Source organism: Chrysochloris asiatica, unplaced genomic scaffold (genome assembly GCF_000296735.1).
Source record: "Chrysochloris asiatica unplaced genomic scaffold, ChrAsi1.0 scaffold00210, whole genome shotgun sequence".
Taxonomy (NCBI): domain Eukaryota; kingdom Metazoa; phylum Chordata; class Mammalia; order Afrosoricida; family Chrysochloridae; genus Chrysochloris; species Chrysochloris asiatica.
In genome coordinates, this window is record NW_006408728.1 from 4,185,711 (window position 1) to 4,198,381 (window position 12,671).

General features: G+C 38.3%; 1 protein-coding gene across 1 annotated transcript in view; it reads right to left on the bottom strand.

Annotated features, from left to right (window-relative positions):
- HMCN1 (hemicentin 1) overlaps positions 1–12,671 on the bottom strand; it is a 665,929-nt gene that overhangs the window by 114,237 nt on the left and 539,021 nt on the right. Inside the window, exons 64-67 of the mRNA XM_006872707.1 lie at positions 12,270–12,394; positions 11,843–12,026; positions 11,267–11,364; positions 9,139–9,417 (exon numbers count right to left, since the gene is read on the bottom strand). Of these exons, the coding sequence (XP_006872769.1) occupies positions 9,139–9,417; positions 11,267–11,364; positions 11,843–12,026; positions 12,270–12,394 (686 nt within the window). The remainder of the gene's footprint in view (positions 1–9,138; positions 9,418–11,266; positions 11,365–11,842; positions 12,027–12,269; positions 12,395–12,671) is intronic.

Genomic DNA, 12,671 nt, shown 5'->3' on the forward strand with positions numbered 1-12,671 from the left:
GGCTGTGGCCGTTTGGTTTTAATTGGAAACGGTCTCTTTAAATTTCAAGGAGATCTGTGCGCATGCAAAGTAGAACCCTCCGAGGGTGGGGCTGGGGTGCCCACTAGCTCAGGCACCCCTATAGTCACCCGAATGGAGGTGCGCGGATAGCAAGGGACCAATGAACAGCTACCAAAAGAGAATGTCTACACCTTTATCTCAGTGGTTCTGCCAGGTGTCTCTGGCCGCTCCAATCCTTTCCCCGCATGGTCTCACCCAAGATGGCGGCTCCTTGAGCAGATGAGCATCTCAAATTAGAAAGCAATGGATTTCTTGCTTCTGCCACAAATCCCCCCAGCTCTAAGCCTTCCAACCTTCTAAATATTCCTTTATATGTGGTTCAGAGTTCTGGGACCATCCCCTGAGCCTGCTTGGTCGGGTATTCTGTGTTGTTGCTGGCGAAGCTCCTTTACTGCACTTCCACCTAATCTGCCATCTTGTTTGTTCTCTCTTAAAGTGTGCTTTTGTACCCTTTAACTACTGATTGATCTTACAAAAGCAAGGAGCAACTACTATGGAATTTTGCTGTCAAGTTTCACATGAAGAACTTTGAGGTTAAAAAAAAGATTACACACACACACACAAAGTTATATCAAGAGATGATGATTTTTATATCAAACTACTTGTTATATGTTAGGCCGGGCATGAAAAATGTTTATTTTTTTCTTTCCTATAATTCTAAAATTGTATTTCTCAAGAGGATATAACGAGAATCAAACATCAAGGCCCTTAATTCAACTCAAGAAACATGCAATAAAGATGCATTGATAATTACTTGTGAAGTTACAGTTGGAAACATGTAAGAAGGATCAGTAGTTAGAAAATATGGCCTTTGTGATAGAAACACCAGTGATTGCATGATCTAATTTTGCAACACCATAACAGAATTCTGCAAGACAAACGACGTATTTATGTCAAATACTTTTTTCAGCAACAGACATGGATCTCACTGGATAGAATATGTAGGAATCAAATCATCTGTGGAAAGAGATGACAAGAAGCTGAATATCAGTCATAACAAGATTAGGGGCCGAATGTGGAACAAATCCTCAATTGCTCATAAAAAAGCAGAAGCTGAAGAAAATTAGAAGTCTATGATGGAATTACCTTTAGTATATCCCACTTAAATTTAGAGACCATTCAGGAATGGATTTAAATACTAATGAATGAAGACCAGACAAGTTATGGGATGGCATCAAGGACATAATACACAAAGAAAGCCAAGGTCATTAAAGAGACAGGAAAGAAAGAAAAGACCAAAATTCATATTAGAAGAAATCCTGAAACTTGCTCTTGAATGTAGAGTAGCTAAAGCAAATAGAAGAAATGTGTCATAAAAGAATGGAATAGAAGATTTCAAACAGCAGCTAGAGTAGAAAAAGTAAAGTATATGAAATGTGCATTTCATTTCAATGATCTGAATTTAGAAAACCAAATGGAAAGAATATGCCCAGCATTTTTTAAGCTGAAGAACTGAAGACAAAATTTAAACACTGAGTTGCAATACTGAAGGATTTTATGGTCAAAATAACTCTGCTGGAACAGTAGGTTTAAGTGTTGGGCTGCTAACAAAAAGTAAGTGGTTCGAACCCATCAACAATGCCACAGGAGACAGAAGAGACAGTCTGACTTCATAAAGACTTGCTGTTGTTGTTGTTAAGTGCCTTTGAGTTGATTCTAACCCATAGTGACCCTGTATAGGGTTTCCAAGGAGCAGATGGTGAGCTTGAACCACAGACCTTGCAGTTCAAATGACTTTGCAGTCTGACACATTAGCCCACAGCGCCACACCAGGACTCCATAAGGACTTACAGTCCTGGAAATACTATGTAACATTTCTACTCTACCCTGTATGGCCAATATGAGTCTGAATTAACTCAGTGGAAGTTGGTTCAATTAAGGGCAAAGCATCAAAATAAGGTGGAAGGAGTACAAAGTCACTGTACCAAAAAGTAATGGTCAACATTCACTTATTTCAGGAAGGATCACACAACGGAGAATCAATGGTATTGGAGGGAGATGTTCAAGTTACACTGAAGGTTTTGTCCAAAAGCAAGACTCTAGGAATTTTTGGAATACTAATTGAGGTGTTTCGACAAATGGATGCAACACTGGAAGTGTTCCCTCATTTGCATCAAGATATTTGAATGACAGCTACCTGGCCAACCACCTAGAAGAGAGTCATATAAAGTCAAATGAAGATGATCCATCCAATCTAATGCAGAAACTATCAAACAGTATAACTAATATCACATACAAGAAATATTATACTGAAGGTATTCAATAAAGTTTCAGCAGTACATCAACAGGGAAGAGTCAGAAATTCAAGTGAGATTCAGAAGTGGACACAGAAGGATGAAATCATGAACGATGTGAGATGACTCTTTACTGAAAGCAGAGAATACCAGAAAAATGTTTGCTTGTGGTTTATTGACTATGCAAAGATATTCAACTCTATGGATCATAACAATTTATGAATAGCATTGCAAAGAATGGGAATCCCAGAACACTTAATTGTGCTCATGTAGAATCTGTACAAAGACTGAGAGGCAGTCATTTAAACAGTACAAGTGAATACTGTGTGGATAAAAATTAGGGAAAATATGCATCAGGGTTGTATCCTTTCACCATATTTATTCAATGTGTATACTGAGAAAATACTATGACTTGGGTCAGACACACCTTAGTTTTTAAGCTGACATCTTTGCTCTTCAACGCTTTAAAAAGGTCTTGTGCAGCAGATTTGCCTAATGCAATACGTCATTTGATTTCTTGACTGCTGCTTCCATGAGTGTTGACAGTTGAGCCAAGAAGAATGAAGTCCTTGACAACTTCAATCATTTCTCCATATGCATGTGAAAGCTGGACAGTAAATAAGGAAGATCATAGAAGAATTGATGCTTTTGAGTTATGGTGTTGAAGGAGAATACTGAAAGTGCCATGTGGTGCCAAAAGAACCAATAGATCCATGTTGGAAGAAGTGCAGCCAAAGTGCTCCTTGGAGGCCAGGATGGCCAAACTTCATGTCTCATACTTTGGACATATTGTCATGAGGGACCAGTCACTGGAGAAGGATATCATGTTTGGTAAGGTGGAGGGTGAGAGAAAAAGAGGAAGACCCACAATGAGATGGATTGGCCAAGTGGCAGCATCGATGGACTCAAGCATGGCAACAACAGTAGTGAGGTTGGCCCAGGATCAGGCAGTGTTTCGTTCTGCTGTGCATAAAGTTGCTATGAGTCGGTACTAACTCGATGGCACCTAACAACAACAACATACTGAGAAAATAATAGCAGCTATAATGTATGAAGAACTCAGCATCAGGATTGTAGGAAGACTTAACATGCAAATGACACAATCTTGCTTATTGAAAACAAAGAAGACAGGAAGAACTTACTGATGAAGAGTAGACTACAGCCTTCAGGATGGTTATGGATTACATTCCAACATAAAAAAACAAAAAACAAAACCCTCACTACTGGGCTAATAATCAACATCATGATAAATGGAGAAAAGATTGAAGTTGTCAAGGATTTCAATTCACTTGGATCCATATTCAACACCCATGGAGGCAGTAGTCAAGAAATAAAAACATTTATTGTTTTGGGCAAATAAACTGCAAAAAAGACCTCTTCAAAGTGCTGAAAAGCAAAGATGTCACTTTGAGGACTAAGGTGTGCCTGACCCAAACCATGGTATTTTCAATCACCTCATACACAAATGAAAGCTGGACTATGATTAAGTGAGACTGAAGAAGAATTAATGCCTTGAATCATGGTGCTGGCCAAGAATATTATATATACCATGGACTAACAGAAGATTAAGGAACTCTGAGAGCATATTAGTTACAAGTCATGCTAATAACCTCAAGGTCAGCAATTCGAAACTACCACCCATTCTGCAGGAGAAAGATGAGACTTTCTGCCTCTATAAAGACTTACAGCCTTGGAAACCCTACTCAGGGTTGCTGTGAGTCAGAAATGACTCCACGGCACACTATCACCACCACCAAAAGAATGAATATATCTGTCTTGGAAAAAGTACAGTTAGAAAATTTTTTAGAAGCAAGGATGGCAAGACTGTCTCAAGCACTATGGATGCGTCATCGGGAGGGATCGGTTCCTGGGGAAAGACATCATGCTTGGTAAAGCTGTAAAGGTCAGCAAAAGAAAAGAAGACCTTTACAGATATGGATTAACACAGTGGCTGCAACAATGAACTCAAACACCGAACGATTGTGCAGACCCAACAGTGTTTTATTCTATTGTACACAGGGTCACTAAGAGTTGGGACTAACTCAGTGGGACCTAACAACAGTCAAACTCCATTCCAAATTTAGAAACAGAATTTCCTTAAATGCTTATTCAAGTTTTCTATGGATATTTTCTGCTTAGTATTTCATTACAGTTATTATTGTAAAGTGCCGCAGAGTCAGTTCCAACTTATAGAAACCCCATATAGGGCTTCCAAGGAGCAGCTGGTGGGTTTGAATTTCTGACCTTGTGGTTCACAATCCAGTGTTGATCCTACAGCATCACATCAGGAGTCTTCGTAATTACAATTTTACATTTTCTCTTGGATCAACCATCAATCACATTTATGGAAGCAGCAGTCAAGATATCAAATGACATATTGCATTAGGCAAATCAGCTACACAAGACCTTTTTAAAGTGCTCAAGAGCAAATATGTCAGTTTGAGGACTAAGGTGCACTGAACTCAAGCCATTGGTATTTGCAATAGCCTCTTTTCTGAGACTAGGAGATTCACAATATGATCAACGGATATTTACTGGAAACTATTGTAGGCCAATTTAAATAGAGCAGCTAAGACTTAGAGGGTTACTGTCTTCCCTAATGACTAATGTTGTAGCAAAGAGTATTCTCAATCTCTAAATTCTGATTTATCTTTGTATATAATTTCACTTCAAAAGGACCACAGCTTCTTGGACAAACAACTAATTCCAGGTGTGGGGCAGAAAATGAACAAGGTGAGTCCTGAACAGTTTGTCGTACAAGATATTAAGAAAGTTATCAGAGACTACTAGGTTTATATCAAATAGAATTAGGCATGAACTTGAACAAGGTCTCATTGACCAAATATGAGGTACTTTTAACTCTGAAACTGATAATCTTTGTAATTGTTTAAATTCTTGAGTTCATGAACATGTAGTAATGATATTAAAGTAATGATTTTAAGTAATGATATTTAAAATGTAATTGGTTAATTTTGAAAGATTACATGGAATAAATTTGTTTTCTTGAAATTTGGTAACTAAAGGGAAAGGAGTAAGCATTCAGCATGACTTTTTCTTTGTGAACTGCTCTATGGTATAATTAAGCAAATGAGGGAAGCATCTCCTTATAATATCAGTTCAGTTAATCAACAACAAAAAAATTCTAGAATTAGAAAGTGTATCTAAGATGCCAGTAGACCTGAAGATGAGAGAGAAAGAGGAAGGGCTGGTTGGTCTGAAGTATGGTGAGACCTGGGGACTCCTGAGCCCCTGTACAAGGACATGAGTCCCAGAGGGCTAGAGCTGAGAATAAAGCATCCAGCTGATATGAAGTGAGGGGAGACGCACAAGAACACTCAAACTTGCAGATAATACCCATTTGACCTAGGTTTGATAGGTGGAATGATCAGAACTCACTAGAGGAAGATGAAAAAATGTAATAAAGGAAACAAGTGTAAACTGCTACAATTTCATGGACTTTCCCTATTCTTATGGATGTAGTAGCTCAAGATCCCAACTAAGAGGAAATGAGTCTTCACATCAAGGATCAATCCTATTCCCTTTGTACAAATGATTCAAAAAGATGGAAATTTAGACATTGGCTATCTAGAATGTGTGGGCTATATATCTAATAATTAATGGGTAAATAATAAATGCATTTGATCATGTATCATTTCATGTTATTATATGTTGTGAATTTATGTGTGGCCTTTTTTCATTTTAAATATTTTTGGAATAACTATAATATTATAAATATTATGCTTTTTTCATTGAAGTGTTATTACCAGATATATATTAGTCCTTGAAAAAAAAATTTAAAGCTACTTCTCAAACGATTATATTACTTTGGTTGGTTGGTTGAATACCCTGGAGTCGGTTCCAACTCATAGTAAACCTGTATAGGATTTCCAAGGCTGTAAATCTTTATGGGAGCCTCATCTTTCTCCTGCAGAACAGCTGGTAGTTTCAAACTGGTGACCTTGAGGTTAGCAGCCCAACTCGTAATCACTCTCAATGTATAATGTTTTACAAGTAGGCATTTTCATTTTCTTCAGCCAAGTACGAAACACAATAATGATGTCTCCAATTTATATCTGACATGCTTCATATAAGAGTAAAGGTGAATTCCAAAACATAAATATACATTAAAATGTAGTGATCACAATTTTTGTCCCTTAGTACAAGGATTCTAAAAACGACATCTATTCACTAAGCCTTTATTGCCACTCTTTTCCTAATTATTAGATATTTATTAAAATGTTTACATACCTAGGACCCTGGTGTGGTGCTGTAGGATCAGCACTGGATTGCAAACCACAATGTTGGCCATTCAATCCCACCAGCTGCTCCTCAGAAACCCTATACAGGGTCACTGAGTCAGAATCAACTCAACAGCACTTAACAACAACTAAGCCTTTACTGTCACTTTTTTCCTAATTGTTGTTGTTGTTGTTAGGTGCCATCAAGTCAGTACTGACTTGTAACGATCCTATGCACAACAGAATGAAACACTGCCTGGTACTGGGAAAACCTCACAATTGTTGCCACGCTTGAGCCCATTGATTCTGCCACTTGCCCAATCCATCTTGCTGGGGGTCTTCCGCTTTTTCTCTGACCCTCCACCTTACCAAACAGATATCCCTCTCCAGCGACTGGTCCCTTTTGACAATATGTCTGAAGTATGAGAGACAAAGTTTGGCCATCCTGACCTCCAAGGAGCAGTCTAGCTATACTTCTTCCAACACAGATCTGTTTGTTCTTTCAGCAGCCAAAACAAGACCAGGGGTAGATTGTGGAACAAACCATCAAATGCTCATATGTAAATTCAGACTGAAGCTGAAGAAAATGAAAACAAGTCCACAAGAGCCAAAATATGACCTTGAATATATCCCACCTGAATTTAGAAATCATCTGAAGAAAAGATTTGATACATTAAATACTAAAGACTGAAGACCAGAAGAGTTGTGGGATGACATCAAAACATCATACAGGAAGAAAGCAAAAAGTCACTAAGAAGACAAGAAAGAAGGAAAAGATCAAAATGGATGCCAGAAGAGTCACTGAAACTTACTCTCCAGCATAGAGATGCTAAAGCAAATGGAAGAAATGAGGAGATCCAAGAGCTGAACAGAAAATTTCAAAGGTCAGCTCGAGAAGATAAAGTCAAATATTACAACAAAATGTGCAAAGATCTGGAGTCAGAAAACCAAAAAGGAAGAACACGCTCAGCAGTTCTCAAGCTGGGGGAACTGAAGAAAAAATTCAAGACTCAACTTTCGTTACTGAAGGATTCTCTGGGAAAATTATTAAATGATGCAAAAAGCATCAAAATAAAATGGAAGGAATACACAGAGTCACTGTACCAAAAGGAAATGGTTGGTGTTCAACTGTTTCAAGAAGTAGCATATGATCAAGAGCCAATGATACTGAAGGAAGAAGTTCAAGGTGCATTGAAGGAATTGACAAAGAACAAGTCTCCAGGAATTGATGGAATAAAAATTGAAATCTTTCAAGAAAGGGAGGCAGCACTGGAGGCACTCACTCATCTATGCCAAGAAATTTGGAAGACAACTTTCTGGCCAATTGATTGGAAGAGATCCATATTTGTCCAACAAAGTTACATAGACCCCCATCCACCTGGTGTGTGGAGAGAACTTGTTGGCCCTAAGCTTGGTGAGACCTGGGAATTCCTGAGCCCATGGATGAGGACATGGCCACAGAGGGCTAGAGCTGAGAGTGAAGCATCCAGTTGATATGAAGTGAGGGGATATGGACAAGGGCACCCAAACTTGCAGATAGTGCCCATTGGACCTAACATAATAGGCTGGATGTTCAGAACCCAACTAGAGGAATGAAAAGAGGGAAAAAGAACAAGTGTAAATTGCTACAATCTGATGAACTTGACCTATACTTATGGATGTAGTAGCTTAAAATATCAACCAAGAGTGAAAGAATCTTTACAGCGAGGATCATTCCCAGCCCCTCTGTACACACAGTTGACAGATGGGCATCTTAGACATTGGCTACCTAAAATGGGGGACTGAAAAGGCATGAAGTGACTGGCTTACAAGATTTCAAGTGGGAGTTTAGATTCAGAGTGTGCGGGGGGGAAGGTAGAATCCCCATTGAGTGCTTTTCATTCTGTCTAGGCAGGTGTTGTGAAAGGAGATGGAGACAAGACTCTCATGATTCAATAGTAAGTACTGTTATCATCGCTAATTGCAATTGTTGCAACTATAAAGGTAGAAGTTTTGTAGCAAGAAGGGGTGAGTGGTCGATCTTACAGTCCTGGAGCAGAGGACCCTGGGACCATTAAGGGAGAAGAGTGGTAATGGAGTGTGGGACCCTACCCAGAGAAGCGGGGACTCCAGAGACAGAGATGGAGGCAGAGATGATGACATGGAGAGACGGAGCAGTGGAGGATTCTAGATTCATGGAGGGAGAGGGTATGTGTGCTGGAGGCCAGGGGGCAGGGTGTGCCCTTTGGCTGTTTGAATGATTGTATATTCCTGAGAGTTTTGGTGCACATCCAAAAATAAATAAATAACAACAGAAGAATGATGAAGCATGCAGGGGATTGCAATCATTGCAATAATGTTCCCCCATGTAAACTATCACTCAATTCACAATAAAAAAAAACTTAAAAAAAAAAAAGAAGATTGAAGGAATACACAGAGTCACTGTACCAAAAGAAAATGGTTGCTGTTCAACTGTTTCAAGAGGTAGCATATGATCAAGAGCCAATGATACTGAAGGAAGAAGTCCAAGGTGCATTGAAGGAATTGGCAAAGAACATGGCTCCAGGAACTGATGGAATAAAAATGGAAATCCTAATTATTAGATGTTTATTAAAATGTTTACATACCTAGGACTCTCAGGATAAAGTGTTTACTGACTTCTCCAGCTTCATTTGAAGCAATGCAGGCGTACCTTCCCGAATCTTCAGTCTCCGCTTTAATGAACTGAAGGACCATTCCTTGAGTGTTTACCATCAGATGGGAATCAAGATCCAGAGACTGGCCATCTCTAAGCCAGGACATACTGGGAGTTGGAGTCCCATCTGTAAAGCATGTCATTGAGGTAGGGTTGCCTTTGATGACCGTGATTTCTTCTGTTCCCATTGCATTATCCATATTTGGTGGTACTAAACAGAAAAGAAAAGAAAAGCATAATTTACATAGAGAAATTTGAGATTAATTTATAGAAAACACTTTTAATTTACTGAAATCATACATTTTAAAAATGAATACATCATTTATTTATGGCTTTAGTATAAAAACATGTATCAAGTATACTAATTTTGAATTTTTAATACTAGCACTGAAACTTTGAAAAAAATTTTATAGAACGTATAATCAATGTACAGTCATTTGAAATTACTGTCATTTAGGACATCTTCAAAACCATTTTTCAATATCTTAGGTTTGTTTACTTATGTAAAAATTATTAGAAGCATATTTTCAATGGCCTTATGTGTAATACATAAAAGATGAAGTTTCAGAGTCCGTTTTATATAATCCAAGTAAAGCCATTTGTAGACTATTGTTTTTCAGTGCTGACAAGTCAGGTCCAACTCATAGCCACCCTGCATAGGACTTCCGAGGGTTTGAACCACCAACCTTGCAGTTGGTAGTTCAGTGATTATTTGTTCTGAGACATGCTTGTAGATTGAGGAATATCAATCAACAAATCTCAATTCAGGTATGTAGTGCTTAATGACCCTTTGGGAAATATCCTACCACATATACGTTCCTAGTTCCATAAGGTTATAATGGTGGTTGTTGTGTACCATCAAGTTGATTCTGACTCATAGAAACCCTGTATAGGGTGTCCTAGGCTGCAAATCTTTATGGGGACAAAAAGCCTCATATTTCTCCTATGCAGAGACTGGTAGAATCGAACAGCTGATCTTGTGATTAGCAGTTTAGCTAATAATCCACTACCCTACAAGGACTATAGATGTCTCATTGGAAAACAGAATGTAGTGGGCACATGTTTGCTAAGTAATGAGATGCGAAGATCCACTATATCTTTCACTAGCTCTCCAGGTCCTGCAACTTCCTGGCTCTACAACAATATGGGGAAGACATTTTAGCAACCATCCTCTGCTCCCACTGGGTTTGCCTCAGGTAGGGACTACACAGACTTTGCTCAAACTCCATGGAGAGTGTTCTGCCTAGCCTACTGACCCACTCGACCTAGGATCCCTGTGATCATGAGGGTCTGGGCCCGATTCTGAGCTTCTCCTGAGGTGGAATCTGCTGAGTGGTCCAGGCTGTGGCAGTGGAAGAAAGACAAACAGGAAAGGCAATTGTCAGTTCAGTGAGTGTACTCAGTGGTGGATGGACAGAGAGACGGTACAGCTCTCAGAGACCTGGTGGCAATTATGCAGGACTGGTGGTGGTAGAGCTAAAGTTTCACACAGTCCCACGGCATGGAACCCCAGATCAACAGGTGACTGTCCTGCACTCCTCACTCTTTATATAACGTCCAAGTCACCTAATGTCCTATTTCATAGAACACATCATTGAGATTAAGCATCCTATACCTGTATTTCCAAAATAGTAGGCTTTGAGTTATCTCTATGCACATACGTCCACAGAGACAGAGACATATTTGCACCTACCTGCAACCATTCATATTTTAAATATTCTAAAAGAATTGCTAATATTATTAGTAAAGTCTTAATTTTTCTCTTTGAATGAGAAATACTGCTCTTGTGTCTTGATTGAAACATTGTTGTTGTTTTTAAACTGACATTTGATCTAGAGCAAAATTCCAGGTCAGAACAATATTTTCCCCATCATTGTGGTTCAACAAATATTGATCTCTTGGGATAAAATGAAATTTTCCCTATTTAGCAAGAATTCTGTCTTCTCAGTTCTTTCCAATATAGAAGGGATTCAATTTCTAAACATATACTTAATACTAGTCTAAATATGAACTTGATACTAGACATGCAATAAAATAATAGGGTCTTTTCTGCAACATACCCAAAACTTGAAGGCTGTAATGCTTATTATCCACCCCAGCTCTATTGGAGGCCACACAAGTGTACACACCGACATCAGACACCTGAGCTCTCACAATCCTGAAAAACAATGTGATCCGACTAATTGTATTCCATTCAACAAAAACAGAATTTAGATGCTTCAAATACAATTTATTCTCTGTATGCCACTGAAAATATAACAATTTGAGGGGTGAATATATTTCAAATATGCATTAATAAAAGTAAACAAAATTTTACAATTATAGTAGGCATCTTCCTACCATCTTCTGCCATATACCTAGTTTTTAGCAAAAACAGTAGTTACTGGAAATAAAATTGTGATAATATGCTTGTCTGTGAAAAGACTAATATTGTATAAATTTACAAAAATATGAGCCTTTAAATAAGAATCAAAATAATTCAATTTTGTATTTATTATCTTCACTCTTTGAAAGATATACAGAAGTGGGGGAACCACAATAAAAACTTAGCAAGAAATATTTCTTAAACACTCTTTGGATGAAGGAAAGGTTTAAAATGACAGCTACTTTATTGTTCACACACAATAAAATCTGACCTGATAATGTGCCCTCCTGACAATAGTCGGATATGGGAGGAGAGAGGCAGTGGGAGTCCATTTTTTAGCCAGTTTATTTGTGGTGGAGGTGACCCCGTGGCTCTGCATTCAATATTAATTGAAGTATCCAACATAGTCATTATTTTTTCTGATTCTTCTTTATTACCCCTGATTACAGGTGGAGCTATGCCATGCAGCCAAAGAGAGGGAGAGAGTGTGGAAAAAGAAAGAGAGAGAGAGATGCATATGCATTACTACTCAAATCATTTCCACAACAATTGCTCATATTTCTGCTCTAAAATCAAGGAAACTACAATGATATCAGATTTAAAAATAAATGCTCCATATATATATTGCTGTATTTTTATTTCTACTGATAGATTCCTAAGGTAACATAGCCAAAAAGAAGGTGAAACTTTAAATTTACCATAGACATTCAAATTAAAAATTCGGTCCTCTTCTCCAGCAGGATTAGTAGCAACACAAGTGTATTTCCCCATGTCAGTTTTGAGAGTGTTGTAAATGTTTAATGTGCTGCCATCTGGAGTCACCCTGTAGAAAAAGCCATAGTAGAGTCAATTTGTATAGCAAAGCCCTGGCATGGAGCTGTAGGAGAAGCACTGCTAACCATAAGGTGGGTAGTTCAAACACATCAATCATCCTCAAGAAACTCTATACTGGTTTGTTATGAGTCGGAACCGACTCCACAGCATTGAACAACAACATCAACAACAATAAAGATCTGGAATACTCACGTCAGACTATTATGTTCTCCTAACAACACCAACATAAAATGATGTCTTCATTCTTGGATATAATATTCAAATCT